At 38.0% G+C, this 27368-nt stretch overlaps 1 protein-coding gene across 1 annotated transcript in view; it reads right to left on the bottom strand.

Annotated features, from left to right (window-relative positions):
• Positions 1-27368, bottom strand: part of luzp2 (leucine zipper protein 2) — a 222369-nt gene that overhangs the window by 13213 nt on the left and 181788 nt on the right. Inside the window, exons 7-9 of the mRNA XM_036128687.1 lie at positions 21550-21612; positions 15020-15094; positions 14143-14310 (exon numbers count right to left, since the gene is read on the bottom strand). Coding sequence (XP_035984580.1) covers positions 14143-14310; positions 15020-15094; positions 21550-21612 — 306 coding nt within the window. The remainder of the gene's footprint in view (positions 1-14142; positions 14311-15019; positions 15095-21549; positions 21613-27368) is intronic.

Genomic DNA, 27368 nt, shown 5'->3' with positions numbered 1-27368 from the left:
TGGAATGTTTCACAAAACAACATTTAAGTTGGGTTCAAAGTTTCAGCGCAAGGTTTACAATACAGGCTGTGTTATATATTTTTTGTCAACATTCCAGAAATACTGTACAACAGCGTTTCATCATGAGCTTTTGTGTTGCTGCAAGAATAGGGGCTCCCAGAAAAAAAATGTCTCAAACTCTAAGCCTCAACAGCAGCCAGGTCAGAAAGCTGCTTAGCTTTCTGACCTGGCTGCTGTATTCTGCTGCTTCAATAGGCTACCAGCAAGACCTTTTTCTTCCTCATGTGCTGCTCCGAACCATAGACACGTCTCCCAAAGCGAGAGAAGCAAACCAAATATTTTATGCAATATTATAGCCATCAAAGCACCACCTGAGTTAGCTAATTCTTACTGAATTCAAGACTCAAGTAGATTTAAGTAGATAGACGTATTGAGAATACTGGTCTTAGCAGGTGCAGTAATTTGTCATATACAAAGGTTATGTAGAATAATAAATGTTACTGGATAAATGTTGAGCATGAATTAATTCATTTAAACTGTTATCTGACTGCATCAAAAGGGAAATAAGTAGTTGCAAATATAGGGGAAGTAGAAGGTAAATGGGCTGAATTTATTTAGGGCTTTTCCAGTTTAGCCAACTTCTCACAATCACATACACTAATATGCACACATTCATACACCTATGTGCAGATCAGTATGCAATTTGGGGCAAAGTGCCTTGCCCAGGGGCACGTCGAAGCTGGAATCTAACACATAACCGATCACAAGGCACCTATTCTACCATTGAACCACAGTTGTCCCACAGATAGAGGTGTCCCTACATCAAGTTCTGGGTCTGCCAGTGGACAGGAGGGCCTCTTGTATCGTTTTATTCCCATCTCAGTCCATATCATGACCATTTGTGAGAGTCCAGGACGAATTGATGGATAGAGAACTTAAACTTGTTGGCTCGCCTCTCAGACGGATCAGGGCAGCACCTGCATTCCAGCAGATAAAGTCCCTAGTTTGTCGGCCCGTTTCCTTCTCCTTACTACTATCACTTGTGAACAAGACACGTGTAATGTTCTGTTGTGGTTCTGGTTATTTTTTCAGTTTAGGATTATTTCTGTTTCTTGTTTTGGATTTATGCTTAGCCTGTTTTTGTTATCTGGCCTTTGTTGTTAGTTTTTATTTCACCCCGTGTCCATTTAGTCTCGTTCCTTACCTTAGGTTTTTGTTTATCTATCTTATGCTCCCTTTATCACCTCCACCTGTTTTTGTTAACTAGCCCCGCCCTGCTCTCCTGTTCTGTTGCCTATTTAAGCCCGCCTTCGTTTTTGCTTAGTTGCCGGAATATCTCCTCTTGTCCCTGTCCGCTACCTCCTGGTAAGAGCCTTGCAGCCTCTGTTTATATTTTCTGTCTGTTGCCCTGCATGATCTGTCCTGTTTTTGAGTTTGTCCCAGCCTTTGCCTTTTTGTCTATCTGGAGGATCCATCATCTTTGTCAATAAACACCTTTTTTAGCATCAGCTCCGTGTTTGGCTAAACTTTGGATTCACCACAAGCAAAGCATTACAACACCAAGATACTTAAACTCCTCCACTTGAGGCAAAGCTTGACCACTGATCGGAAGGGAAAAGTGCACTTTTCACACTTTTCACCATGAAAGTAATGCATAGGTTTGGATCATTAGGTGTTTCTTTCTACATAATGTAACGTTGTAAAATATCCAAGTGTTGAGAAAATTATATTTTTCAAGTATTTGTTTTCCACTCAAGTATACAGTTAAAGTGGGTCAGAAGAGGCCTCTTGAGAGCATAAAGTAAGATTGCTGCAAAATGAAGGGAGGCAGTCTTATCCTGTCACTGTCAAACCTCATCCCGACTGTGTCAGCTGAAGCAACATCCTTTTAGCAGGTTCAGTGGAACTGACTTCACTTGAAGAAGTGACCACATTTTAGCCATTTCATGCATAATTTTCAAACGTCTGACAGGATCTGTCTAAATCAGCCAAATTTTATTAAGACGCAGAGAAATAAGGGAGGCCTTTTAGATGTCGTTTTCTGGAGTGATCTTCCACTAAAAACCTGATGTTTAAACTGAGAACATTTATTATTCAGCAGTTTCAAAGTAAATTGAATTCCACTGTAAAATCTCCTGAAAAAAGGGAATAATGTGATATAATTTATAACATGATGGCTCAGTCTTCATCCATTGGAAAAGCTGACTGATGCTTTTAAAAATGGCCGAGCTTGCAGATATATTTACTCTCTACAATGAGTCCAAAAGTGTGTGCAGGGCCAGGGCTCAAGCTTAGCACAGTAGAAAGATGCTCTTCAAGCACAAACTACAGCCAAAAGGAAATAAAATGTCAAACTGGGAAGCAAAACATTTTCCACTGCTAAAGAAAAAACTTGGCACTTATTTTCAGCATATAAATGTGCTTCTGGAGTATGCTTTTTTTCTTTCTTGTTATGCTGATGTTGACATGTACTTATCAAATAAATCAGGGGTGTCACAAGCTCTGGATTTCCAACCCTCAAGGATGTGAAGAAGGCTGTGAATGTGAGCCGACTCACATTAAAGCTGATCAGATTCAGCGTTAACTGAACAATTAAGAAAGCATTCACAGCTTTTTGGATTTTCAGAGAATGTGCAGGTCCATCCAAACAATTATCTATCACTTGTTCTCCCATTCATCAGTACACATGTATAGGAGAATGCCAATCAGCATATTGTAATATGTTATATATGTATGTGTGTGGTGTTCTGAAAAGAAAGGGGGAGCAGCTGTTCGGATTATGTTGAACCCTGAACCTTCAAATGACAAACCATGCATGTTTAAAATCTGTTTTGTGTGCTTTATTGTTTTTTCTGTTCGTCTGTTTTCAATATGGACCAATTTGTGTCTGAAATAAATTGATGATGATGATGATGATGATGATGATGATGATGATGATGATGATAACAGTTTTACTTGTTACATGTTTATTAAGAGAACTTCTGCATATTCTATTTTTATTTTAGTTACATTTTACAAATGTTACTAAAAACATTTAATTATCTATATATTTTTTTAAGCGTTGTTTGTGTAGGGAAATAATCACAGAGTAGTATATAGTATAAATAAGTGCAGAGAGCAAAGCAATAAAAGGTTTGAGTTCTCTTCTCTGCGGCAGTGCTCTCAGCATCTAATGAATCATCTCACATCACCTTGATGAAAATTGCATACTATTGGACCACAAGGCTTGGCTCTCCCCCAAAGATTGTTAAATATGAAGCAACTTCCATTTGAATGTTGCTGATCTCTGCATCCTCACACTAATGAATCTTTCACCAGCAGGGAGAGCTGTATGTGTGTCCCTATGAGTGTGAGAGAAAACATCTGAGAGAGTCTTATCTATGGAATTAAGCCAAACTAAAGCACTATGTTTACTCAGGCTATATGGCTGGAGCTCAAAGTGGAGGTACTGATGGTGTAAACAAACAAAGTCCTTTATTTATTGGTCTCAGATTTTAAAGTAAAACTCAATTTTAATTTGATTTTGCTCAAATTGGTGAAACAAATATTTTATTAAAGATTTATTAAATGTGCTGCAATATAAGGTTATAAATACCTGTCACCCCTACGAAGAATCACATGGTGGAAGGGTTTAAGTACCCCTATGATCCTGGGGGCTATGCTGTTGAGGTGATTGACTCCTGGCATGGAGTTCCTTGGCAATATGCCTCAGGGGCTGAGCAGTTGGTAAATATCAAAGGATAGCAGGCCACAGCAACAGGTGAACCTTATCCAGACTTGGGAGATTGGCACACCCTGTTGAAACCAGGCATTGGAAGGGAGGTTGGAGGGTATGCTTATTTCCAGGTGTCATAATCTGGCTTTTGTGACAATAAACGTGTGAAGGTGGGTCTCTACCTCAAGTGGAGGAGTTTGATTATTTTGGCGTGTCTTGTTTACAAGTGATGGTAGTATGAAGCAGGAGATGGATATATGGATAGGGGTTTCCGCTGCAGCAATGTAGATGCTGCTCAGGTTGTCCGGATCTCCAGGGGTTTGATTACTTGTTGTAGCTTCCTGGGGATCCTGCAGCCTGCTTATTGTTTTGCACTTTTAGTATTCTTTATCTTTAGATCCTCATTTCTGTCATTCGTTTATTATCTTGTATCTCGTGTATTGTTGTGCCTGTTAGATTTGGTTCCTGTTTTAGTTAGCTTCGCTTCTTTATTATTTCAGTATTTCTGTTAGGTCTTTATTTTCTGCCAGCTCTTCTTTAGTTTAGTTAGGTTATTCCCTTATGTCTGGCCATTCTTCATGTTCCCTGCTTCTGCTACTTCATTGTCCTCCCTCTCCCAGTTGATCTTTTTACTTCTGTATTGGGTCTTCTTTTCTTCTGCTCCGTATAACGTGTGTTCTGTGATGAGAACTGAGCCCCGAACACCCAAATCATCTCACTTTTATGTGTTCATTGAAAACCGTTATTGTGAGCTCAAAAACTCAAAAAGTCCCTGTTAATGTTGCAACAGGGAGCGGTCCTCACAGTCAATTGGTTTCTTCCCCTTTTTCGGCTCAATTCGTGACAAACAACAGGCATCTCCCTCTTTCTTCGGGCTGATTCGTGACTAACAACAGGTTTCTACCTCTTCAAGTCATCCATCATCTTTCTTTCAACTTTAACTGGTCAAACCCAAGATTGCTCCACAGCCTTCACTGAACACGGTCAAAACATACTTCTTCTTTTCAGCCTGTCTAACATCTACTTTATTAAAAACAATCATTCTTATTTTATTTCATTTGTTCAGTACATAAGTGCTTAAGCCTTTAATAAAAGGAAAACAATCAATCAAATCATACAGTTCCAGAGCTTTTATGTGATCTGTTTTTCTTAGTATATTTAATGTCCAAATTATCTATCATTTTGTGAATAACATGGAACATGGACGAGCTCACCACACCACCGGTTGTGGCAACTTGACAACCCTTAGCCTCAGAGTGCTGCCTGGAAGCTGCACAGTGGCAACCCACTACCCCCTAATAGATATGCTTATTGCAAAGAATGTACAAATGTTGCAATGGCAAATGAAGTTGATGATAAGCTTGGGATAAAAAAGTTGCTTCACCACTACAAAATGCTTTTTTGATTCCTCTGTATGTCAGCTACATGTCAATAAATCGACAATCAAGCTGATTTGGTTTAGAAAAATCTGACTACATTCTCTCATTGCGGCACTCTTATGATACATTACTTTCAAATTATGTGTGTGCGGCAGGTAGAAGGATTTCATTTAACTCCAGTATATATAACACACAATATACATAAAGGGTATAAATAAAACGACCACTCTACAATAATTCACTACAATTACCGACATTGTTTATTTAATATAAAATCCAGAGCATGTTGGCTTTCATCAAGTGAACTGAGTGTTGACTTAAGAAGCCCTTCTGTGATGCACTGTGTGATTTTAAGTGCTTAGTAGTTTTCTGCACTTATCTCTGCCATGAACTGTATATACAAAATCACTCAGTTTTTTTAAAAAGATTTTGTTTGAGGACATTCTTGTGCTTGAATTGTTACAAAGTGTTTTGCTTAAAGAAAATTATTTTCAAATTCAACTGTTAAATAATTGACCTGCTGTGGTCACCCCGGGTTCTTTTTCTGAATAATGTGGTGTTTCTATTGAAGACTTATGTAGTAATAAACTATATTTTACCATATTTAATCTAAAAGGCAGAGGGATGTTTACAGCTTCAGTACTGGGCTCTCACAACAACGCGACAGGCAGATGCCGGAGAGCCCCGTTCATTCCTCACACAGACATTAAGTAGGACCAGTTGTGTACACCCATTCAGGGGCGTGCCCAGCATGATATCAGTCTTCTGTTCATCACATTGGTGGAGAGGATCATGTTATAATGCAGAAGTGTCCTAGCTGACCCATCTTCCCCTAATCAGTCATTTTGTCCAATCTAAGTATGTCAGACTCTGTGCCTCTAGAGTCCGTTTATCTGTAATTTCCATGGTAAACGATTTTGCAGTCCAGTCTGTAATCTCATAATCTCTAACACAACATACTTAAATGCTGAGACGCTAATCCCCCAGATAAGGTTTCTATTCACAAAGAGCAGATTCTGACATAGATGTCACAAGCATATCTGAACCTGTGACGGCATATTTGACGGCATATTTTTTAATTTTGCTTGTAAAAGCAGATATTGAGTTTAAATTAGTATAGGACTTGCAGTGAGCCAGTTTTTCCTACTGTTTAGGAAGCCATCTTGCTACAGCCATGTTCCTATCTTTTCCTTGCAAGACACAAGAGTGCATAGCTGAAGTATACAGACCCCTTGACATTTGCCACATTTTGTCAGATTACAACCAAAAATGGGATTATATTATATTGAGATTTGATGTGAAAGACCAACACAAAATGGTGCACAATTGTGAAGGGAAAAGAAAATCATAGATTTATTTTTTACAAATAAAAATAAAAAAGCATGATGTACATATGAATTGAGTTATATAATCAGTAAAGAGTCAGTTTGCGTGTAGCCTAGCGTGATACCGCTGGAAAATTGCTACTCACAAATGCTCTCTTTGCAATCTGAGTGAGATTGAGCTATTTTAAAAAATATCAAAAAGAAGAAAGAAATGCCGTCTCCAGGGCCAAGCTAGTAAAATATAGACAAAGGTAGTTCAGCAAAGCATTGCTACAAATGCAAGCCACATTTCAGATTTTTATTACCGTAATAAAACAACTGAATTATAACTACATATAACTGAAGTAAATATCATCCCAACAAAATACAATTTAGTCTGTGGTTGCAATTTGAGAAACTGTGAAGAAAATGTTTTTTTATCTGAATACTTTTGCTAGGCACTTGTCAAGTGTCAAGTGATATAAGAGGGCTTAACAGTCTGGGCTAGTTAATTTTTCCTTAGAATTTCTTCTGAAATCATAAATAACACTTCACACTAATAGGGGCTTTCACACCAGAGAAGCAAAGACAATTCAGAGTTATTGCCGAGTATAAGCAAAATTAAATAAATAAATAAAACAATTTTAGATCATGATTTGTGATCCACAGACATAAGTAAATTGTTCTGTATCCCAGAATGGGAGAGATTGAAGTTGATTCACAGCTGATATAGCTTTTAACTTCCTCAGGAGTGGGTCACTGAACCATAATAGTCATGTTACAAATATCCAAGCCAAGATTTCTGGCTTGGATATTTGGATATTTCTCTCTGGAGAATCTGGTGCAGGTAATCCAGTGTTAAGGATGTTTAACAACTATAGTTACCTTTAAAGCGCCATAGTTTTTAAAACATTATTTCTGGTTGATCTTCAGTTTCATTCATTATTTTATGGTTAGACAATATTTCACACTTTTGTTCTACTTCTACAAGGTTATCGATAGTATTTATAACCACTGAACCAATATATTTGGATCTTTTGTCCCAATTATATAGAAGTTGTCTTGCCTGTTGGATTATTTGTACAATACATTTCATAAATTCTTTAAAACTTTATAAAGCTCATGCTCTAAAAGTACTTTTATGAAGATATTTTTTAGCTTGTAATAAACAAAACAATCACGTGATAAACACAAAGGCAAGTTCTTGACTTTTTTTTACCTCAGCTGTTGGTTATTTTGCTCTTTTAAGCCCAGTAAGTGGTGTTGCTTGTTGTTTATGGTTTTTCTCCGCCTAATTTGAGTTCAATTTGGCAGTGATTTAAATGAAGTCTGACCCACCTCCACATGCACAGGCAGAGTGGACAGATGGAGCGCCACAGTAACTTTTACAGTGGGGGCTTATCAGACAGCCTGTCAACGATGCAAAGCGAAGTGAAATGCTGCTATTTGTATGCTAATGATGTGGAAAGTAATAATTTTCGTAGTATAAAAATCAAGCCATTATATTCTGCAGTTTCTTTACTTTTCTTTTTTTAGATGTTTATTTCTGTTTTATCTAGTTTGAGCACAGAGAGAAGGATAATGGGGAAATATTCACTTTGCTACTGTAAGATGGGATCTAAATTTTTGCTACAACGAGAATGTAAATGTGTACAAAAAGCCTCAGAGATTACTGTGATGTACGATGTGACAACAGAGGGACAGCAATGGCACTGGTGGGCATCATGGGATTGGCATGAATAAAGATAAAGAAAGCTAAGAAGGAACCCTTTAAGTGGTATGTCAAATTTCACCACCCACGGAAAGTAGCACAGTGAATTGTGGCAGCGTTGAGGGGAGAAAAGCTTCTTAAAGCCAGCAATGCTCACCAGGATCATAGCAGATAAGACACAGCAATCCTGCGGCCAGCTTGATGATTTCAAAGTGAATACTTTTCAAAAATCACAAGTAACACAATCTCTGATTGAAGCTGACATGGCTGCTTGAGGAGAAACAAAATATCCATTGGTACCATGAAGTGCATTTTCATGAAACAACAGTTATATGTATATTTTGTTCCCTTTCAGTTGTATTATTTATATCGGTACGAATAGTTATTTTTGAAGGCCAAACTGTTCCCGCATGAATAGAACCCTGACAGATGATATTGGTCCTAAAATGTCAGTGTTTTCTAAAGAAAACAAAAAGCGATATTTACACTAAACGTTAAATCCTATATTTACTATGACTCTCCACGGCAGTCACCTTGTTTTAATTTTAAAAGGGATTAAATCCTAAACCCTCAACTGAAGCTGCTGTGACCTTGACTTAAAGAGACTCCCAACAAAGACTGTGTGACAGTGAGTAATTCTCATGCCACACGGACATAGCAAAACTCCCATAATTCTTGAAAGTAATTGTGTTTTATATTAAAAGCTACTACATAACACTCTCCAAAGGCAACCATAACAGTTTCATAATGCTGCCTGATTCAGACATGCTATTATTCTGACTTCTGAATCATGTTTGCCCAACTCCTTTACTCTGAAGTAATTATTTTCTGGCCTATTTCTGTCTAGAGAGTGATACTCAGGGCATTAGATTGACAAACAGTCACTTGAAGAAGAGGTTACAATTAGCAAACAATTTTTAATTCATATCGCAGTCTGTAAGTTCTGTGCGATCTAATGTGCAGTGAGGTAAATATTGTAGCACAAAGTTATATTCAATTATGTTCGCAAGTGTTTCAATTTTAGATTCATTTTATGCTGAACACACAAAAAACAGCGGAGGCAAAAGAAAAACTGGCTTGCTGTAAAGGTTTGTGTGAAAGCTTTGCACACCATGATGCTTTGAGGCCAGTCAGTATGGTGGTTTCCTTTTACGCGCTAAGGAATGATATTCTCTGTGACTTCATCAACCTCTTGGTTTTCGTCTACCCGGATGGCATCCTAATATACTCCACGGACATTTCTGGTTATTGTACACATGTCCACCTGGTGTTTCAGCTGATTTTCCTCCTAGAAAAGCAGCTTTTTCAAAGCTGAGTTGTATGAGTTTCATTCCTCATCTTCCTTTGATTTGCCCTTGAGGGCGGACAGGTGCCAGGAGATGCTTAAAGCGGGGCTTGCATGGCCAGTTCTAGACTCTCTTGGGCAACTGCAGGTATTCCTGGGGTTTGTTAATCTTTACATATGCTTTATCAGGAACTATAGCCACACTGCTGCCCCTCTCACTGGTCTGAAATGTTCTAAAATCACTTTCTTCTGGACACCAGAAGCAGACAAAGCATTTTAGAACTTAAAAGAAAAGTTTTCTCTAGCTCTAGTCCTCATTCAACCCACCATCAGTCAGATTTCGTCTGATACATTTGGTCCAGGGGGATGTGCTCTATTTTCTTATTAATTTTAGTGAGAACAGGAGCAACAACATTATGGATAAGCTGTGGCGATTTGATTTGACTTTTTAGGCAGACCTGTTAAGACACTATTAAAGTAATAAATTTGACGAAAGATTGGATGAGATTTTGAAGATCCTGATGGGAAATTAGTCCTTTAAACATGGAAATGTTCTTCAAATGATAGAGGTCTGACTTTATTTATGGTACTATTGGACCTCAGTGCAGCATTTGATACTGTCGATCACTCCATTCTGTTAGAACGCCTGGAAAACTGGGTCGACCTTTCTGGTACAGCTCTCAACTGGTTTAAATCCTACTTAAAGGACAGGGACTTTATTGTATTAGTAGGTAACTTTACATCCCAGATGACAAAATTTACATGTGGGGTTCCCCAAAGGTCCATCCTGGATCCCCTCCTATTCAATATCTACATGCTCCCTCTAGCTCAGATCATAAAAAACAACATCAGCTACTATAACTATGCAGACAACACACAGCTCTACATCACCATGTCACCAGGTGACTATGAACCAGTTCAGAAATGGTGTGTGTGCTGCTCTTCCATTTCTAGGAAGTCTTATAAACAGATCTTTGGAAAAAGATAGTAGGAGCCAAGAGTAGTTCAACTAAAGTTCCTTTGGCCTTACTTGTTGTGATTCAGTGAAACATTCTAGAACTAATCGTTCTTTGGGCAGTGATTGCAGTTATTACGACAAACAGGGTTCCACCTTGACAATATTAAAAGACGAAATCCACCATAGCACTGAGTAAATGCCTAGAAGAAATCCATGCATGGATGTGCCAAATTTTCTTCAAATTGAATAAAAACAAAACCGATGTAATAATCTTTGGACCAATAGAGGAGAGATCAAAAGTTAGCACACAGCTTCAGCTGCTTCAGCTAGAAACCACTGATCAGGCCCAAAATCTGGGAGTGGTGATGGACTCCAAAAACATCTAAAGAGAATTACATGGTCGGCTTTCTATCACCCGAAGAACATTTCAAGGATTAAAAGACTAATATCTCAGCAGGATCTGGAAAAACTAATCCATGCGTTTATTTTTAGTCCAATTGATTACTGCAACGGTGTTTTCTCAGGTCTGCCTAAAAAGTGGATCAGACAGCTGCAGCTGATCCAGAACGCTGCTGCACGCGTCCTCACTAAGACTAAGAAAGTAGAGCACATAACCCCAGTTCTAAAGTCCTTACACTGGCTCCCTGTCTCTCAGATAATAGACTTTAAAATACTTGTGTTAGTCTATAAATCCATCAATGGCTTAGCACCTAAATACATCACAGACTTGTTATCAGTGTATAAACCCTCCAGACCACTAAGGTCTTCTGGTTCCAGCCTACTCTGCATACCTAGAACAAGAACCAAACACGGAGAAGCAGCATTTAGTTCCTATGCTCCACTTATCTGGAACAAACTTCGAGAAAACTGGAGTGCGGAAAGCCTGAGTTCCTTTAAATTAAGATTAAAAACATATTTGTTTAGGATTGCCTTCAACTGTTCTAGTTAAACTGTTTTACTGAAACATAATTAGTTCAACTTTGTAGTCCAACTGTTTTTAATGTTTGCTTTTAGTTTATATTCTCCTATGTTCTATTTTGTTTCTACATTTTATTCTTACTTGCTTTTGTTCTGTTTTATTTTCCCTATATTTTAATCATGTAAAGCACTTTGAATTGTCTATGTACTGAAATGTGCTATACAAATAAATTTGCCTTGACTTTTTTAGGTACACTGAAGCTGTGTGCTGGCTCGTGATAGTTGGTCCAAAAGTAATCGCTTGATTGTTTTTATTCAACTGAGGAAAATTATGGAACATCCATTCATTGGTTTATTTTATGCATCTACTCAGTGCTTGAATAGGTTTATTATTTTGGAATATAAAGCTGTGTATCAATTACAAAGTTACAGTAACTTATATTATTATTTATTATTATCTGACCTGGGGGCTGCTTGTAGCTCTTGTTTACACAAGGATCAGCTGCCAGCCCTTGCTAATTGCCCAGCTACTGTTGAAGCAGATTGGTCAGAAATACCATGTGAGGAGTCGTGTGAAACAGGCGGGAAGAAGCTGGCATAGCTTAAAGAAAAGGTATAGACCTACCTTTCCATCCATCATCATGGGAAATGTAAAATCCCTCACAAACAAAGTAGAGGAATTAACAGCCTGAAGAGGGCACAGAGGCCGGCTGGTTCATGCTAACAGAAATTTGGCTGAAAGAGCAAATTCCAGACACCAGCATAAACATAGACAGCTTCCATCTGGTAAGTGCCAACAGAACGAAGGACAGCGGTAAGAAAAGGGGAGGGGGTGTTGCTGTATTTAATGACAGATGGTGCAGCTCTGGTCATGTTACAATGAAAGATATGTTTTGGTGTAAGGATATAGAGCTGCTAGCTGTTGAGCTGAGATGCTATCAGATCCCTAGGAGTTTTCACACATGATTGTGAGACTTACTGTACATAAACTGCAAAGAGACATACAGTTCATCCCCCAACAACCCCCCCCACAACAACACACACACACACACACACACCCTGCTCACAGCCGGGTTCACCTCCAGCCTGTGTATAAGCCACTTGTACATAAATAACTAGTCAAAGAAGCTCTGAAAGACTGCTTCACCTCCACTGCGTGGTATGAACTTTGCTATGCTCATGGGGAGGATTTAGATGGAATAACAAAATGCATCACAGGCTATGTCAATTTCTATTCGTACTCTTATTGTGCCTCTCATAAAAGTTAAGTGCTTTTCCAACAGCAAGCCCTGGATAAGCCCTGACATAAAAGCTTTGCTAAAATAAATGAAGAGCACTGAGACCAGTGCAGATGGAAAAGAAAAAACACTACAGGAAGAAAATGGAAGCACATGTGCTAGATGTTTGGACAAGCCAGCACTTCCTGAGGTCCCAAAGACCACACACCCCAAGGACCTCAATAACTACAGGCCAGTAGTACTGACATTGCATCTGATGAAGACCCTCAAGAGGTTGATCTTCAACCATCCTTGCCACCTGGTGAGGTCTACATGTAATCACTGCAGTTTGCTTACCAGCCTGGCATCGGGGTGGATGAAAGTATAAAAACAGGGAATGTTGCAGTTTAACTATTTTCAGCTTGAATAATGTGAAAGTTTCTTATGAACCTACACAGCTCCCGTTTCTGAACTGTATAGAATTTGTTTTTCATTTTTCCTCAGTGAGCATAAAAATTACAGATCTGCTTTTGATACACTTTATTCTGAGGTTTTGTAAATGCCTAAGGACTTTTTGACATGACACAATTCCTTACATGTTGATGCCATGAGCATGGTTAGACACTAGCAGAATAGTTTGCATTTGTGGTTCTTTGAGTATTTGCTTTTTAATAGTACCACAGCGTCTAAAGTTGTTCAAAGCAGTGTTTGACAACCCCGTTCCTTATTTCATCTATCCCTCCATGCAAGATCCAATTATAGAAGTAAAAGGCGCATAAAGTAATCAAGCACTTTATTCCCTCGTAGAATTCTTAAGCTTTTCACTGGAGATCCCAAGTTATTCAACAGCAGTCTAATGAAAAAAAAAATCTATATAGATGTTATATGTCAAACACAACACAGTATGGGTCTCCTCCAATCAGGGAGAATAAGTGAAAAGTAAAGAACTCAGACAGCATCCAAATCAAATGCTCGAGCCACCTCAACTGATTTATCAATACGGAGGAGCTTAAGTCCTCTATATGCTTTTTTGGTACAGTGCTCCGAAATACATGGCTTAAAAGACTAAGTTACTTTAATAGCAAGTCATGTTAATAACACTATAATTAAAAGTAAGGAACAGTGTAAAATATTCAGGGCAGTTTGGACCAGGGCTTGAAAACACTAGTTTTACAGCATAGGCAAAGGGATGTAAACAGGCTTATAAAACATGTTAAAACATCAGTTATAAATTCAACTCACTTAAGTTATCATGTTGGATAATTGAACACATAAAAATCCATTTTGTAACCAGCTTTTTGAGATTTAGTATTAAAGGTCTCGGTAGATTTTATACATCAAATTGTCCCGAATTAAAGGGAAAAAAAAACATAAGCTGGTTAGAATTTTAAGAGTCCAACTTTCTTCTGCAGACTGTATAAACAAGATTTTTACAGGCCGGTCTAAGATGCAGCTTGGCAGAATGTACACTGGCAGCTTAGAGGGAAACATTTTGCTCAAGGACAAGAGAATCTCATCTACAGCAGAAGTATGCTAAACTGAGCAAATCTCTTTACTCACTTATCAATTATAAAAAGGTTGAGTTTCTTACAATGCTCAGGCCATCTCTTGGAAAAAGATTAAATTAGATGGAACCGTGTGAAATGTTGAATTACCTTAGCATGTGGCTGCTGAAAGGTGACTCTGGAGCTGTTGATGAGCGATGAGTATCTGAATAGGTGGCTGGGAGAGGTGGGGAATCTGTGACTGCTGCTGGGCTGGTTGTGCAGGACAGCTGAAAAGCAGATGTGAACTGTGTCCTTCAGTGCCTTCAGCTGTGACTCCTGTCTCCGAAAAAGATTACACACAGAAGACACCCCAATTGTTCTATCTCTCCTTCCATCCATGTGAAAAAACAAACAAATTCAAGCCAGAGGTCATACTATAAAGTGACTGCAAAAACAACTAAAAGAGATTGTTAGCCAGGACACAGAGAAGAACTCAAAGTAATAAAAAGGAAGCAATGTTCGGGGAAAAAATCCTTTAATTCTTATCAATAAAAAGAGAAAGAATTATTGGAATAATTATTTTACAACAGCGCCTGATGTCAGTAGTCCACGAGATAAACTGCGGAATTACCTGCCATTATAATCTGCATTTTTCACCTCACATTATTTCAACTCATCCAACTAAACCCTGCTAACAGTATGTCAATAAGCATACGGACAAATAAAATATCTTATTGATTAAGCCTGAAGCATGTGTCTAAATGGCAAAAACTAAGCGGTCTGAAAACACAATCTTGGGTGTGAAAACGTGAAAGAAAAGGATTGGTATTTTCTCCTCTTTTCAAACGCTACTCTCAAAAACAGCTGTGTTCTTTCGGCCGCACATGATTTATTCATTCAGCAATTTAGATGCTGTTTTTTTTTTATTATTAAACCACTGTGTCTGAATGGATCCGATTGAGATATTCTAACTTGCTTCAGAGATCTAAAAATGTTAGATATATTATTTAACAACAAAAACAACATGAAATCCATTCTATGTCACCTTATCAAGCGCCGTCTTCTCTAATTCCTCCTTGGCGATGGTTAGCTTATGCTCCAAGTCCAGAAGCTGCTGCCCCTGTACAGAAGACATGACATTAGAATAAGCTTTACCCATATTTGTTAGCACAAATCACTTTTGGGTTGTCAGCTCATCTTAAGGGCAGAAGGGACTTGAAAGATGCTGAGATTTTTTTTCTTTCCATGCGTGCTGGTGGCAATGTATGCTGATTTATGGGGTCCTAAAAGTGGGAAATGGAGCGCATTTTGTTTAAAATTCAGGTCATACAGTGTTTTGAAGAATGTGTGTTGGATTTGATGCAATCCCACAAAGTGTCTGTATATCGGGATGAAGGCTAAATAATTAATAGTGTTGAGTCACTTTTGACATTTCTGTCTGACATCTGTGGGATCAATTCACAAACAAGGGATGAAAGTTCAGGGCTCTTTGACCGTCCCCAAGTGATGAAAAATAATCATTATCTGGATTGAAAGGAAAAAACAAACAAACAAAAAAAATAGGATGGACTGTCTGCAGTTGGAGCTGCTCCAAGCATTCAGCATCCCAGGATGACTTTCTCTTTATTAATGCATTAAGTAACATTATTAATTTATCACTGTGATATGTAAGTAGCACTTGCATAGATTTCAATAGAATGCAGCACAAATAAATTGCATCTCAGTGTTGTGACAGTAATAACAAAGAGTTTTTCACCATGCCAAAAAAAGTCTTTGTCAGCTTTGCCTAACTAGAGATTACATTGCCGTTGCAACAGTGTCAAATGCATTGTAAAGCGATGCTGCGGCATTGTTCATATCAGTGCATTTATATTATTTAGATTATTGCATTACTGCATATCTTCCTGCAAAACTGAAACAACAGGCAGATACGCAATAGTGACTGTCTTAAGGGTGTGAAGGCATCCCAGGTGGAGGTAAAAGACCAAAAAATGTAGAACAATACATTGAAAATTTAGAAACTGGTGGCACTCAGTTAATTACTTGTTATACTTAGAACTAATCCATTGCCATATAAAGCTAAAAATTAGTATAAACTATTCAATAAACAGAATTTTATTGACTTCTTTTATTCCATATCAGAGCAAAGAAAGAAAATTAGAGGGTCTTATGGAGTAGACAAGCAAATGTTATTGCTATTGATTTAAAGACAAATAGAAAACAAATAATCAGTTATTCCCATTTACCCTGAATAAAAGCAAAATCTTGACACTTTTAAGAACAGGGTGTTTGAAAACTAACCAATCCCTTAATGATCATTATTTCTTGAGTGTAGTCCCTGGACTGAAGGGCATACACAAAAGGGTCATATTCAGTAAATGAGCTGATATAACATCACACGAGTATCAACAGAGTTCCCTCTGAGGAGTCTTTTATTATTGATAAACTCATCAGGAAGGCAGAGAAATATGCTCATTTTGGGATCATTTGCATGCAGCTTACATATGGCCGGTTTTTGATAGTGGACTTTTGAGCTATGAACTTTTATTGGGTGTATTTTACTGGCCTTTCAGTGATAAACTATTCAAGCTCCCATTCTGGACTATTCAAGGTCAGATAGTACAACAAATAGTATTCACAATCTCTGCAAACAGTCCATGATGTTAGAGAGTGAGATGAAGAGCCAGAATGTTGGGTTTTACATAATTTTATCCATACATCTTATCTGCATCACTGTTTGTGGCAACCCTATCTGTCTTTATGTAATATTATAGAAATAAAATTGTAATAATTTTAAAAACTAACAGGTCCATCCATTCTTCAAGGTTTTCTGTTTCTTTTTCTGCAGATGAGTCACTCAGTGATGCAAAGACAGAACAAAAATCATCTATGTCACTTTTCAAATAATCACATTCTTCAAATAGGTATCTTCCCACACAAAGGGGGAGTTTGGGACAATTAACTGAAGCGATTTGTTACTGTTGGGTTGTGCTGAAAAGAAAATCAAAGGTTATATGTCTTTAGGAGCAGTTCTTTAATAATTCACACAAAGGCTTATATACTGGAAAATGAAAGTGTTCACTGACTCACCGGGTTAAATTCTTAAAGACAGGAAATATTAAATTAGATGTTTGCCACTGAGTTAGTCACATTGGACAACACAATATATTACATTTAAAATGGTCAGTCCAGACAGTTTTAGTCCAAATATTGTCCATGCTTAGCTCTTTTAGATGCATTGCATGACTTCATGCTCTAAGTTAAGTTTAAATTCTGCAAAACAAAAATGCCTTTAAATTTAACAAAGATTACATTTGTGATCATTCTTCCTTTGCATTGAGAAAATGATCAGTGCACGACTAATTTGTCTTTTAAGGGTATGACCGTTATTAGTGTGTTTGTGTGTTGTATTACAGCACAGAGTGATTACATCTATTACACAGAGCATCATTAGTAGATAGTCCATTGAGGAAGATGCGTGCCTGACCGCTCACCCAGAAATGCTGACTTCTAGGGTTACTGCCTCCAAGTCGCACGCTTCATATTTCTGTGCTGAGTCCATTATAGAGGTTTGGGGTCAGTGGGCCACTAGCTGCACGGCTATATGCGGCACGCAGCCCAATCAGGCCGTCATTTTTCTTTTTCCTTTTTCTACGCTCGAGGAAAAGCAGCTCTAGGGGTAAATTTAAAACCGGACTGATGGAGGGAAGAAGATATGAAAGCCTGAAATCAGCTTCTCTTCCAAAAATACTCTCTCAGGGAAACGCTGCAAAGGCGCCGGCGATCCTTTCAGCATTTTTAATAGTATGTGTGAGCAAGAGAGGGGAGATCTGGATCTTTGTGTTGTTTGCACCTAACACGTGCAGAGTTGGATCTTTTTTTTTGTTTTTGTTTTCTTTAAAATCAAAGGTCCTTAGCAGAAACAAAGACACATCAAGTACAGAACAACTGGACAGAATGTCCTGATTTTATGACTCTGCATTTCTTATATTTTAGAGGTTAAATATGCCTTCTTTATAGCTGAAACTGTGTTGTTACTTTTAAAGCTATGACTATGTAAGAGCCAATAGTTTTCTGCAAATAATACTATACTTCCGCCCACCTTGGAGTGATAGTTCCATAAGAAATAGAAAGACACATCATAAAACATCTAAGGATTCAATAACCTTCAGTTTATGTTTCATATATTGTATATCTTACAAGGTTTATTTGACTTACTCTTGAAAGTGGCCCCTTTTGCATTTAGTTCATACACTATAATGCAATTTCACATGAATTATGTGAAAACTATGTATACTGTGTATATTAACAGACACACAACAGGGCATACATACATAGCAGTCACCAACCCCTCCCCTCTGAGGAGAGTTGCATCAAGCCTTTGCTTCAGAAAGTAATTAAAATCAGCCATAAACGTTTACAAAGTGCTTAAAATGCTTACATTATTTTTTAAACAGCAGAGAGAACTGCCCTCAGTTCAACTTGCATTGTTAAAGCTATAGTTGGTAATCCTGTTTTGTAATACTGGGTAAAATCTTCCTTCCATCCTGAAGGTAGTACATTATGCATTCACAAAAAGGAGGTTAAAAAAATCAAAAGGCATGGATTTGCCAGATGATTATTGCCCCCTCCGTCCCTCAAGTTCTGGGGGTATCACCTTATCTATTGATTGTCCCACATGCTAGTCATCATGACGCGCTCATGTAACAGAAGTATCCATGCTCATGCTGATTCATTCGTAGTTCCTGCTTGCTGTCTGTGCATGCACACTTCTAGTCTTTATGTATCTGGCTAGGTTAGTGGTTCACTATAGCTCCACTGCTCTCATCGTAGACTTTGAACATGGCTAAGAGTCACATGAAGTGAAACGCGTTCATGTTTATGAGAAGAAGAGGAAGGTCTGAGTAGAAAGAAATATGACCAGAGTGGATTTGGGAGATTTTTAAGACGTGCAACCCCTGAAGAACGGAAGAGCGAGGTAAGACGGTCTTGCACATGCAGTTATTCAAAAAGGGACTTAAGGAAACTCCAGAAAAATTGCCGACCCTATCTTTAAGTTCAAAGTATTCCTAAGAAAGTTAAGGCCACACATCAACATGATGCTTTAAACTAGAACTCTCGTGTACAGTACTGCTGAATAGTAACATCATTAGGTCAGTTGTAACACCCTTATAGAACTGATATAGATTAATCGTATAAAGGTTGTGTCTATTTTAGTTGAAACATGTATGTAATGCATCAGACAGTGATGTTGGTAAAAAATTAAACTAATATAATTTGGGTACTTATCAGAACAATATATGACGGAAATTTCATAGACAATCGACCGGGAAAGTGGACATTGTATGTACATACAGTAAATTGTCTAATGCATTTATAGCTTTGTGAAAGCCTGTAGGGAAGTTGATAGTTGACATACTGCTCAGTTCAGTTCTGATTAGAGAACCTTTGGCCAGCTTCTGCACTGTGCAATTATCATATTTTTTTAATATATGATATACATAACACGCATGGAAAACATGTTGTCATATGATTTACTTATATGTAACAATCATAGTTTTGACAAGATTCTTGTTAAATTCATTATATATTGTATGAAATAAATGTAAAAGTAAACACTTTAAAGAGTAAATCATATAAGCCCTGTATGATGTCCAATAGTCGCAAGAAGCAAACAGTTTTACACGTTTATAAGGAAAGGATGAAGGCCTCAGTAGAAAGAAATAAGACCAGAGTGCTTTAGGGAGATTTTTTTCACACACTCTCCCTGAGGAGCGGAAGAGTGGGTAAGATGGTCTTATTTAAAAAGTGACTTGGCCCTTTTTACCTACATTTCCAGAAAAATAGTCCTCTATACCTTTAAGAACCGATCACAAAGAGACCATTTTTAATGCTTTGCATTTGAAGCACTGAATGTATTTGAAAGCCCAGCAAGAAATTCATGACCAAACCATATGTCATTATTGTTTTGAAAAGATGTCCAACCACACATTTTATCCGTGGTGCCAAACTTAGAGACTGCTCAGTTATATGCTGTGATTTTTTTTGGTCCCTTCATGCTGGCTACATCTTCTAAGTACACATTGTAGCAGAATACGGTTTGCTCCATTGAAGCAATTTATAGACCCGAGACACATATAAAGTGGGGCTCATCTTTGGAGGCACATCATGTAACTGTATTGTAACATAATGTAATGGTCCATTAACTCATGAATTAGAATAATAAGTTCTGTTGAGTTCCTTGACTGTGCTTATCATCATGCACTGTGACACTGTGCGACAAAATGGTCTTTGATACGGCACAGCATCTGTCGTAACCCTTTTAGCTGCCTACTGGAGGTAGTTTGACTGACATTCTCCCTATGATGTTGATGACATTTACATATATCAAGCTTCTCTTTGCTACTTTCTGCTGCTTTGTGGCTTGCTGGGCTTTTGATCGCAACTTATTGGAAATACAAATAAGGTTTCAGGCACAGAAGGATCAGGGTCAGACCAATGTGAATATTATCTGTTTGACCTTTCCACATGGAAAAAAAAAAAAAAAAAGAAATCCTGTTCTGCTATCAGCCAAGGCTGACTTTTTCACTGGAAAAAAGAATGTCCAAATTAGTATCATGCTTTTGTGATTGCCAACCACATCGTCAGCATGAATATTAGATGTTTGACATTGAGAAATAAAGTTACTTCACATTAGTGACTGATGCAAATTAGAGACAGTGATTTATGAGAACTGACAGCAGGCAAACAAGTCAATACATTCATCATTCACGGAACAAAATCAGACCACAGAACACCCAGCGACAAAAAATTCAGCTGTAGAGCTAATAGCAGAACACATAACCTACGGTGAATTCACTTTTTGAAATCGTCCCTTGAAATATCTGCGGATACTATGAATTTAAGACACCAAAATGCACATTTTTAAGGAGCCATTACAGGGCATTTTTTGAAGAAATGTGGGCTGACATTTTACCACTGCAAACAAGGCTGGAAAGGTCAGCCCATGTACCGGTGAATGCCGATACATATTACGTGCTCACCCAGATATGAGAACATTTAGTCCTCACAATACAGAAGAGGCAGTGGAGTAAGTGCAATTGCCCTTCAGTTTTTTATGTACCACTGGTTGTGTTCTGCTTACAGAGGCAGGAGATGCGTGAGAAGTAGAAGCATATCTGATTCCTTGAAATAAGGATCTTCCAAGAAAAATGGAGCAATGCATGGGGGTCATGTATAATTTCGGTCGTAAAGATCCCCATATAAGATCTCACATAATTCCGTGTCAGCGTCATTCTCTGTTGTCGACGTTGTTCATCCACAACCCTCGCTTTATTGAAAAGGATGGGCCATATCATGCAGAAGCAAAATCAGAGGACAGCACTTAGCACTATTCAGTTTAAGAGACGTACAATTGACTTTGCAGGCTGCTGTCTGGCTGCGGGCAACTTTGCATCTGCCAGCTGAATTAATTGGAGCGCCGTCTGTGATGGGATCATTTTTTTCAAGGTGGCCAGAGGTAGGTGTTTACCCCTGGTCTTCCACAAAGCAAGCCCACCTTCAGTTCGAGCTTACCTTAAAAATTAAATCCTTCTTCCCGTACCGCAGTTCTTTCAGTTGAGCCTGGATTTTTTTGGACTGCAAGGGAAAGATAAGAAAATAAGTGTTAGCTTATTCAAATAGCAAAATTGGTTTGAGATGTAGCCGGATTCTGAGAGCTGCAGCAGAAGAGTCCTTTGTGAGTGTTCCCTGGGCAATGCTATGGCTTAAAGAAAGGCCCTACTGAGAGAAAGAAAATATCAAATCTGCCCTTCACTGAACTGCATAGTACACACAATGATGCAGTCATGCACTGGCTTCTTGCCTACTGTTTGAGCCTGAATTCTTACTGCCATCACACATGCTACTGCCCCCATCGTTACACACATGCAGGGCTTTTAGATTGTGTCTGGCTCTGGCCCATCGTTGGTTAGCAATACACACAAACAAAGTGGTCCTTCACTGCCAACTACCATGAGCATGCAGGGAGTCCAGAGCTGCCTGACATTCACTCTGCTGTTTCACATCACTGGACACACATAACACAGGCTGTCTCTTAGTTAGACATACAAACATCCTCAGAACTGGTTTCATTGTGAGTAGAACACAGAAAGCCCTCAGATGGAACCCAACTTTTTTTTGACTAAAAAGTATGACTGCAAAATATTATTAAGTAGGGCATGAACTGAACTATAGAGGGCCTTAGAAGCAAGTGGGAAAAGAAATGAAGGACCTCTTTTCCAACCCTGAGCAAAAAGGTTAATTTCCTCCCTGCCAGGAACTATGTCGACAAGTAAAGAAAAGCGAAGGAGGGAAAGATAAATGTAAAATATGTTCTCCCTTCATTTCAAAAACTTTCTTTTTGAGTTTGGAACAGAAATTACAAGGGTTAAAATGTTCTGGCGGTGGATCACAACCATGTTGTAAACAGACCTTCAAGATGCAAAAAGAATAAGCCTTAGTTTGAACAATTTCTATGTCTTCTATTCTTTATCCAATTAAAATGTTTGGAGATGGACGTAAATGAAGGTTTACAAAACCAAACTTCAGTTGCAAAATGTGAATGCTTCTGATGCCATCTGTACACCACGCAGCCTCCTGGAGAGCACTCAAATAAAGTTTGCTTAAACAGGTCCTAAAAGTCACCAAAGAGCTACTAATTACTGGAGCCTATTATTAACAAACCCATACGCACATTTCTGTTTGCTTATTTTCATTTCATGGCTAAGAAAGACAACTGAAAAAATAATAGGCATATTTTAGCTTCTTTCTTTCTTTTTTATGTTTTGGCATTAGTGCTTTATTTGAGAGTAAGCTGGCAGAAAATGAGGTTGAGAAAGTTGGAGACACAGGCCAGGTCTGGAACCTGTCCAAGTTGAGGACTGACGCCTCTGAGATGCATACGCTACCCTTGCGTCAGCCCCATGGCTGGTTAGATTTTCATGGACCGCTCCCACCCGGGGAACCGGCTGCGCTGTGGATCTCTCTCCTGGTGTCTTTGAAGATTTCTCGGTGGCCATCTTTTTTTTTGTCGGCGTTGTATTGGAGTGGCCACTGCAGAGACAAGACAGGGCCCATTGGAGAGCTAGCTCTAATGGGCCCTGTCTTGTCCTCTTGCTCCAGTGTGGTGCCCACGCTGGTTGAACTGGGGCTGGAGGTGTGGGGATGGCCTGGTACTGTCTGGTGGCCTACGACTCCCGCGGGTGTATTGTGCTGTCTGAGCTCTGGTGAGCATCCCCTTATCTTGTTGTTGTTTGGTCTCTCGTATTCCCTTCTCCAGCTGGGCATCTTTTCAGGCCCCCAGATCTAACAGCAGTCTGTTTTTTTTAAATAGTTATAGCCGTTTGACCAGTAATTTCTTGTCAGAAGACATACATTTTTATCCTTTGAATCTAGATTTAAAAACTTGAACCTGGGGTACCTCATTTTTTTTAATCAGATGATTATATAAACACTGAGCAAATTGTAACATCTGAAAAAAGCAGGAAATAATTATTTTGTTAATATTTGGTGTACAATATAGGTAAGGTTCACAAGAAAAACTTTTTAATAATGTATTTTTACTGGCTTTTTCTGAGCTCAGTTGCACTAAACCATATCCATATGCCCTGTTAGCTTATAAATGCTGAAGTCTGAATATACTCAGCTTTCTGAATTGTTTTTGTTTTGCCATCTCATTTACCCTGAAAAATTATAGCAATATTTTCCTTCCCATGACTAAAAGCCTTGATGGATGAGACCTGCGTTCCAAAGAATATTCTTAAAATACACAAAATACAGTGACACTGTATTTTTGGAGCTTTTTGTAGTTTACCATCTTTCCCAAACTTTTTCATGCGAAGGCTCACAAAATGTGTCACTGTGAGTCATCATCCCTGTGAGCATGATGACAGAGCTGTTAGATTTCAGCAGTCTGTCCCAAGGACAGACATAAACAGCACAGTGTGTCTTTGTCACTTATTATTTGGAAGGTTTATTCTTTACTGACAATTAATGACACTATTTCAAATATGGAGACAGCTCTACAGTTTAGTAATATAATTGATTTGGCATTTTTAGATATATCTACTGTAGTCTAAGTTCAGCTGTGCTAACTCAAAGTGAAATGCTTTAATTTATAGTTCTCTAAAAGCAACCTGAACAATAAAGATGTGTAAAAACCTTTAAAATCTGACCTACAATTTGAGTGCATTTTATTTAGCAGGCAATACAATCATTACATATTAAACATCACTTTTTTATTTTTTTATATACAAAAATCACCTTTAACACACTTTTTGGCACCATAACTTTTAATGTGTAAATCTTATTCAGCAATCCACAACTTCCTTATTTCATAAGGTATAAAGCGAGACAACACACATAGCCCTGTCTCTTAGCTACTCTTCAAAATGGGAATAACAAAAGAAAACACTGTTTAAGTAAGGTAGTTCCAGGTTGGCCATGAAATACTGTAGATACTCGTCTAAACTTGCACAAATCTACAGTCTGAGCAATAATTAAATGTTTGAAGCCACTGGAACTACGACAAAGCTGGAGGAGGACCCATATTTGTCTTGCTAACACATAGTTGTCAATTCAAGTCAAAAACAACCTTAAAAGCCCACTATAGAGGATTGAAGCAAAGAGGGCTATTTCAGGGTTATCACGTCACCACAGTAACCACTTATTTTGTTGCTTTTGTACAAATGTAAACCAGCACCGCATATAACTGTAGAAAGGTGTGTATTTTTTATCTTTTATTAAAAAAAGTCTAGTCAAACCAAGGACAAAACAACTATCTGTACATGAGAGATAATATCTTAGCCATGTTAGGTAGCCTACTTCATGGGTAAGGTGGTCCGAGGGTCCGGTAGCAGCGTTATCAGAATCGGAATCAAGTTTAATCGCCAAGTAGGTTTGCACTTACAAGGAATTGGACTGTTATATGGCCGCCTCGCCTCTCTCAGTCAGCCAAAGGGCAACTGTGGTTACCAACATAGCTCACCACCATCAGGGCGTGAATGACTGACTGTAGCGTAAAGCGTTTTGGGATCATCGGACTTGAAAGCGCTATACAAATACAAGCCATTTACCAATTCAATCAGAATATTCCTGAAAAGTTAATTTATTTCAGCAACTCATTTCACTAAGTGAAAAATAATTACATAGATAATTATAATTACACACATTATGATTAGTTTATTTTACAGCTAATATAACATGAGACATTACGATTAGAATATTACATCAGACCAATAAAAACATTTCTGATAAAGAACATGTGAGCTTGATGAAAAGTGTATTTAATACCTGCTTAAAAGTTATTTTCAGGAGGTACTTTTAATCTGAAAAACGAGCCTCACCGGATGGCTAATTAATTGAATATGATTGTAAATGCAGACAAACTGACTGTTTTATTTAAAATGTACTGGCAGCTCTACTCTAAGGTTGTAGGCCTGAACCAGCATATTTAAAGCTTGGATTATTGATATCTCATGCAACTAAATATAACAAGGAATATTAAAGCAAGTTTTTAACTCTATTAATTATTTAGAAATGCAGGTCTTGGAGGCCACCCAACCCTTCACGGTTGAAGTAAAGCAAGAGCCTATCCGCCATCCCATAGCAAGGCCACCAGCATCAAGAAAGCTACAACCAAGCAAAAAAAACTGGACCTCACTTAGAAAAATGCACCCATGTGGTCGCTCTACACTTCTACACTTCCCACTTTTTATTTTATGAAACTAAACTTTTTAGTGGATTTCTTATTCGCGTTTGTATTTAAATTTAAGCAAAGGAAAGTAATCTCACTGTCAGCAGCCCTCTGCATGAATATAAGAATGATCTAACAGTGTTGTTGAAGTGGCAGCCACAGTGAATCTGTAAAAGGGTTCTACTGCATCCACAGTGGAAACTGCTGCTTCTTTCCTCTTTGTTACTCACTAAAACGACCCGATTGTATTTTAACTGTCTGAAGTAAAAAAAAAGAAAAAGAAAAAGAAAAAAAGAAAAAAAAAGATGCAATGAAATGTCCAAAAGTACATCCTCCCAGAGGTATTGTGCCTTGTCAACATATATTTTAGAAAACTCCAGTCAGGCTCTTTTATGCCTCTGGTTCAAAAGTGGGGTCCTGCTGGGTCTTCCTCCTTGGAGCCCACTTTCATTCAGAAAGCAAAGAGACAATGTTGCTCCTTGATCTTGATGTTGAGATTGTATCTTGTTTTGAGGTTTTGTGTGGTTGTTTTCCCACCATTTAAATCATTCACTTGGGAGACTCCGGGTACAGTTATTTCTGTTGTTCATGTAGATTGAAAATACAACACATGAAAGCAAATACAGTGTTTTACATTTAAAGCTAAACCGCTGGCAGAACATATTAAAAATAAGGGATGTAAGATCATTTTGGCAAAAAAACAAACAAAAAAAAAACAGATATGCTGAAACATTACAGCCAACAAAGAATAATCACATTACTCTTAAACACATTTGTTAGTGTAATCCAATTTGCTGACAGCCAGTTTAAAATCTCTTGGTGTGGCTCCTAGAGTCTCTAAAAGTAGAATGGGAGGCAAACAACGTGTCTACTTTTAAAATTAGGCATATTTTGACAAAGCTTAGCTTAGGTTATCCTGATCTATCTCTGTTGTTATGCTGCTATAGGCATAGCTTGCTGGAGGGAATCGACATCTATCTATCCATCTATCTATCCATCTATCTGTAAGGCTTTCTGTCTATCCCATATTTATTTATTTCTGTCGTACACAACTAAAGGTGTAATTTTAAAAATATTTCTTCTTACATCTGAATGGCCCAGCTCCTTCTTGTCTGTAACACCTCTTTGCTGCATATAAACTGGATGGTACGCCTCAATTTCAATATACGGCTTACTTTTGGTGGTAAGAGTTTGACAAAAAAAAAAAACTGCCATGCATTGGACTTATACGGAGTCCTCCCTTGCAGGAGTGATCAGAAGAAAAACTATTAAATTATTGAACTATTGAATTTGCAGCCACCAATGAGCTACTTCAGAGAGTTTTGAGGTCACCTTACCCTGTCCTTAAAAACACTAATAATGAAACTAATGTGCAGAATGTATGCAGTAAATCCAGTGACCACCGCATCTTTCAGATGTCCCTATATGCTTCCTCAGGATTAGCAATTGATTGATGAATACATTTTTAGAAACTATTATTATATGATCAACTGAATTTGAGATTACGGTATTATAATAACAATTAAAGAGGACTATATTTAATTTAAACCAAATCTGTCAATTTCATTGATTGTACTGCTATAAATTGGATTGATTTGATTATACATAATATTCCTGTCGGATATGAACTAAATAGTTTTGTCTCAAATGTTCCTTTTGG

Source organism: Fundulus heteroclitus, unplaced genomic scaffold (assembly GCF_011125445.2).
Source record: "Fundulus heteroclitus isolate FHET01 unplaced genomic scaffold, MU-UCD_Fhet_4.1 scaffold_108, whole genome shotgun sequence".
Classification (NCBI taxonomy): Eukaryota; Metazoa; Chordata; class Actinopteri; order Cyprinodontiformes; family Fundulidae; genus Fundulus; species Fundulus heteroclitus.
This window is presented reverse-complemented; position numbering and strand designations above follow the sequence as displayed.